This window comes from Haematobia irritans, chromosome 2 (assembly GCF_050003625.1).
Source record: "Haematobia irritans isolate KBUSLIRL chromosome 2, ASM5000362v1, whole genome shotgun sequence".
Taxonomy (NCBI): Eukaryota; Metazoa; Arthropoda; class Insecta; order Diptera; family Muscidae; genus Haematobia; species Haematobia irritans.
In genome coordinates, this window is record NC_134398.1 from 51698223 (window position 1) to 51704443 (window position 6221).

Genomic DNA, 6221 nt, shown 5'->3' on the forward strand with positions numbered 1-6221 from the left:
GATTTCAAATCAAGACGTTATTTTATAATTTTCTTGCACACTTACAAGAGATATTAACGAATCCTCTAAAACTCGAACAAAAATGGTTCTTATAAATCCAGAATCTCATATAGTCCTCATAGGTGAAATCCTTAAATTTATCTTCGGGAAGTGTCCTCAAGTCCTCAAGCCCTCCTGACATTTCAAAGGAAACCCTAATATTTGGTTCATGGTGGTGGGTATTTAAGATTCGGCCCGGCCGAACTTACTGCTGTATATACTTGTTTTACTATACTATTGCAATATAGTAAAATTATTGATATTACAACCTAATACATAATGAATTGATGCTAAAAAATTTGTTTATATTTTCTTTCAGAGTTCAAGATAAACGAGTCTATCGTTTGGGTCTACGTTCAACCGCTGTCTGGGGAATTGCCGTGTTCTGCTGGGTCAACGACCGCCTCTTCTGTGATATTTGGTCAGCAATCAGTTTTCCATATTTACATGGATTCTGGCATGTATTCATCTTCATTGCTGCCTACACCTTACTCGTCGTCTACGCATATTTATATGTGGAAAGTGAACTGCCTCAACGACAACCATTGCTCAAATATTGGCCAGTTAATGAATTCGAATTTGGCATACCTTTCATATGCATACGCAATCCGGGTAAAGAGTTCAAAAATGCTATTTAAATTCCCATTTTGAAGATGGGTGGGAAACCAAAACCAAAAAAAAACACAACGTGATAAAATCAGGACTAAATCAAATAACGAAATTTTTTTACTCTTAAACGAGAGGAATTTTTAGTTTTGTGATAAATATAGTGCAACAACACCCATAAGTTGTTCATAAGACCAAATTCCAAAAAAAAAGTAATAATAATAATTTAATTAAATTCCGTCGTACCTACTAGGGTTCAATTAATGTAGTCGTATCCAAATTTTTAGTCGCCATTATAAAAAAAAAACGTCAGTAAGACCGAGGTTATAAAATTGATAATAATTCATTACATTTAATGCACAATATGTAATTGTTATACATATAAACAGTATTAGGTTTTTAGGATACTATTTAAATTATATTTATATATTTAATAAGTAGCTTAGGAAATTTAAAAGCGATGCTTAAGTAGTTATAGTATAATAAAGTTTTCATAATCCCCCATGTTCCGAAATTCGGAATCGCATATTGCAAGATTTTACTTCTCTTACAGGACTTAAATCCAATTATAATTTTATCTTGTCATTAAAGATAAATATTTTGCCGATTTTTAAATTTGTAATATGTTTTAGGATTAAGAAAATATCGTCAAACGAAAATTTTACCATATGCGAATACGAATATCGGAATATGGGCTAATATCATTTTACGAATTAAGGTGGGTATTAAGTTCGAGTTTCGCCATTTTTCACGATTACTTTTCTCTAATAATCCATTCTAAATAATATAAACTTTGTGAAAAATTGACTTGGGGAATTCCCCATCAAGTTTTAATAATATTTGCACCAAAGAGGTATACTATTATACTGTTTTTACTGATCTTTTTAGCTGCTAAACTCGAACTTAATACTCACCTTTACTTAGACAGTTTCCGATTAAATTTAATTCTTTGAATATACGAGTATCACACATTTTTTTATAATGAAATTATTCTATATCATATTTTGACAAAATAGGGAACAAATCTTTCAAAATATATATAATAAAACTTCAACTTCATCAAAACATGCCTGGTAGTTGAGGCGACGCGTTACCAATTCAAATAATTGTTATTTTGGTTGTGAAATTATTTTTTATTGATTCAAATGGGATAAATGGAATTAAATCGTTTTTGCAGTGCAAAAAAATAAGGTGAATTTAAATATTGAAGCTGAACATAGATACAAAGAAAAAGTTCGTTACAACAAAAAAATAATCTGTTCTAGTTTATTTTTTTTTTTAGTTTTCCCCAGTTCAACGAAAATTCATTTTCTAATGTTTGGCGCCAACGATATTTATACCCTGCGCCACACTGAGGAATAGGGTATTACAAGTTAGTGCATATGTTTGCAACACCCAGAAGGAGACGAGATGGACATATGGTGTGCTTGGCAATATTGCTCAGGGCGAGTCCCTGAGTCGATATACCCTTGAAAATTTCCACAAAGAGAACAATTAGTACTATAATCAAGTATGCCAATTGAAATCGATTTATATTTAGATATACCTCCCATATATTTATTCGCCCGATATGCACTTATATGGCCCAGAAGCCAGAGTTTTACCCCAATGTGGTTGAAATTTCGCACAAGGATAACAATTAGTACTGTAGTCAAGTATGCCAAGTTTTATTTTTTTATATATCTTTCGCCCGATATGCACTTATATGGCCCCAGAAACCAGAGTTTTACCTTAATTAGCTTGAAATTTTGCACTAGGAGTACAATTAATAGTGTAGTCAAGTGTGCTACATTTTATTGAAATCCGTTCAGATTTAGATATAGACCCCATATATATTCATTCGCCCGATTTACACTAATATGACCACAGAAGCCAAAGTTGTATTCTGATTTACGTGAAATCAGGGATTCAGAGCGAGGAGCGAATCCTTTTTTGGCCGGAGCGGAGCGGTTTTTCTTTTGGAAATCGCTTAGATTTAATCAAATGCGATAATAGTTTCTTTTTTTTCGTTTGCTCTGGTATAAATTTTGCACAAAGAGTACAATTCATAGTGTGGTAATGAGGTCAAATTTAGTAAAAATCGGTTAAAATTTAGATATAGCTCCCATATACATCATTCGCCCGATATCCACTTATACGGCCCCAGAAGCCAGGGGCCACAGTTGTACTCCAATTTACATGAAGTTTTGTACAGGGAGTATAACTAATATTCCTATTATGCATGCCAAATTTGGTTGACATCGGTTCAGATTTATATATAGCTCCCATGGAGACCAAAGTTTCACTCCGAATATTTTGAAAGTGTGCGCAGAGAGTACAATTAGCATTTTAGCAAAGTGTGCCAAAATCGGTACTTCTAATACGTAATTGTTGTTCTGAAAAACCTACAGAATCTAGACCCCAACCTCCAGATTTCCAATTTCATGCAAATTGGATAAAAACTTCGGTTTCTATAATCCCAAGAAGTAAAATCGGGAGATCCGTCTATATGGGGGCTGTACCAAAACATCGACCAATACACACCATTTTCAGCACACCTCTCTATGGTCCTAAAATATCTCTAGATTTCTAATTTCAGGCAAATTGGGTAAAAACTTCGGTTTCTATAAGCCTAAACCCCAAATCGGGGGATCGGTTTATATGGGAGCTATATAAAAACCTGCACAGATATATCCCATATTCGAACTTAGCCTTCGTGCAGACAAAAGACGAACTTGACGAAAGATGAACTTGTAAAAAGTATTTTGTAAATCTTACGAAAATCAATTAACGTTTAGTGACTTAAATAAAAATGTAAAATTTCTTAAAACTTCTCACAAAAATAATTTCCCAACAAAGACAATTTTTTTTCTGTATAGAATATAGAAAAATGCATAAAATTAGCACATTTTTTCCCTTTGATATTTGTTGTTACACATTAATAACGATAATATAAAAACATTGTACAAAGCTTAACAATGTAATCATCTTTTCATGTTGATTTTATATTGTGACATGTCAATTTTTAATTAGGGGCAAATGCCCGATTAGTACTGGATATAAGCGTGTTTGGCATTATAATAATTAATACAATAATTATGAATGTGCTATTAGAATATTAGGTAGACCTAAAACACTTTTCGTATTTTGTCAATAGATATCGTTGTTGTCGTCTATCTCCAATGCTAAAAATCACATTGTATCACATCATTGTGGTGTTGCTCAGAAAAAAAGTTAACTGTTTTATAGCAAGAGTGAATTACGTCGTACGAAAATTGAACTAAATCGTACACTTTTTGAGATTTTCACAAAACGTTGTTAAAACCCGGAAAATTTAATGCTCTGGTGTTTTTAACTGCACTTAACGTAATTACACCGCCTCATAGAAGAAACAAATGAACTGAAAGTAAAGAATGAAATCATTGGCGCCAAATCATGACCATTTTAAACATACAGTAGATCATTCTTACTATTTTTGGGAATCGTACGAAAATTTTAATCTGCCTCAAGAAAAAAATATTTTCGATCTTGGAAAATGGTTTTTATAAAAAACATGTTTTTTTTAACTACGACAAAAATATTGAAAGTTTTTTTTAAATCTGTTGTAGTACATATCAAATAAAAAATTTGTGGAAGTCAAATCTTAGAATTTCAAAAAAACAACAGGTGAGAAATTTTTAAAGTTGTAAAGTTGTCTGTGGGCAACTTTGGACAATTAAGTTAGTAAATTTACATTCTTTTAGACATGAGACCTAAAGAAAATGGTTTGACAAACAATGATATTGAAAAAATTTTGAACTTTGATTGGGATGTCCCAATGACGAGGAATGTGCCGTTGATATGGAAGACATATGTGCAGTGCTGGGAAGGGATTTGGAAGGAATCTTAAAAGGGGGAAAGCCATAGATATCGGTCTTCTTGACTTTATACTGGTGGATTAGTTTGAGCACCGATATTGGTGTTTTGTTATTCTTTGGTTGTTTTGATCAAAGACAATAAACTCTAGGATGATAGGAAATTGGATACTGAGGATACTGAGATCAAACCATTCACCGTGTTAGTTTCATACTTTTCGTTTATCGAACCAAACGTGTATACGACAAGTATTGACATAGCATTAAAATGCAAATAAAAAGAAATTATAAGTGCACGAAATAAATTTCTTTAAATTCACGCTCACGACAAAATTCACATTCACGTTAACCCATTCACTACCGATGTCCACCTAGAAGGACATTCAAAAAAGACACCAAATTCTAATTTCCCACTTAGTTTCCATTTATTTCTCAATGTTATTTTAAAGTAGAGGCTTTAATCTAAATAAGCTATACCATATTGGTGAGCACTAACATACATTTTTAATAACTTCTTTAACAATAAACGAAAAATATGAGAATTTGAGACAATTCTTCGACTGTATGTTTCTAGTAAATGGACATTTATACAAAAACTATAGCTGATACTTTTACCGGTTCTTTTTTGAATTTTTTCTCACACTGTGAAAGATGTTATAGGCCAAATAGCGCTTATTTTCGTAAGGCCATTTTGTCACAATTCAAGAATCAAATTTTCAGAACAAGCTCATATAGCTCTTGAAGTAATTGAGGTAGGTTCTCAAATTGACAATTTTTGTTCTACATGCTGTTAGTACAAGTAAAAACAGAAAACAAAAATATTCGATGTTATGAAATCTATTTGTCTTTTTGTGACTGTTATCAACAAAAGTTGGAGAGAAAAGCCAAAAATTAATGTTCAAAGAAATTGAAAACACAAAGTATTAATTTCCACCAATTTGATATTTTATTTCAAATCAAAATTTTTATTCTTATTGGTAATAGAATTCTATAAACAAAAATGAAGAAATATGTGCTCGTTTCCTTACATTTCAATTTAATTGAAACTAGGCTGTCCATTATATCTCTTTTAAAGAGAACATGTTCTCTTTTTGTGTTCGTATCTTTTTGTTCACTCTCTTTTTTGGTGCCGTATTTTTATGTCCAACAGTGCTCTTTATGTACTCTATTTCAAAAAAATCCTAGATTGATGGAATTTTATTTATTTAGTAGGAATTCGCCACTTTACTGGGTTAAATCTGTTGACAAATTAAAGGCCGGAACACAATTGCGACGTTTCGACGAACGGCGTAAAAATTAGAAATAGATGTCATTGAACGTACGACGTAAATACGCCAATACGTTGTCGTCGTCAATTTATTTTGTTTATTTTTTAAGAAGATGTGATTTTTTTGTTTTTTATTGTTTTATTATATATTTAGTTCGTTGTTTCTATCATTAGAAACTATTATTATTTTAATTTTAACATCAATAAAATTATTAATTATTTAATAAAGAATTTTTTTATTGTAAAAGAAGACAAAACATATTTTTTGTGTGTATGATTGGACTCAATATTCGTTCTCCTTTATGATTATCATCAGGGGGTGAGGTACTTATTGAACAGACCTCGTACTTATAGTGCACAAATAAAAATGTTTCATAGCGGAAATCAGAGAACGAAGCAACCAAGTCACGCCGCCGAGCATTTTTTTCCATTCGGCGCCGTCGCCAAATATGCCGACTCATCTCAAATTTACTCAC

The 6221-nt window shown here is 31.8% G+C and overlaps 1 protein-coding gene across 1 annotated transcript in view; it reads left to right on the top strand.

Moving 5' to 3' along the window:
* The window catches only part of bwa (alkaline ceramidase), a 54809-nt gene extending 48803 nt beyond the window's left edge, over positions 1-6006 (top strand). Inside the window, exon 4 of the mRNA XM_075294076.1 lies at positions 359-6006. Within this exon, the coding sequence (XP_075150191.1) occupies positions 359-677 (319 nt within the window). The 3' untranslated portion in view covers positions 678-6006. The remainder of the gene's footprint in view (positions 1-358) is intronic.
* The last annotated feature ends 215 nt before the right edge of the window (positions 6007-6221 follow it).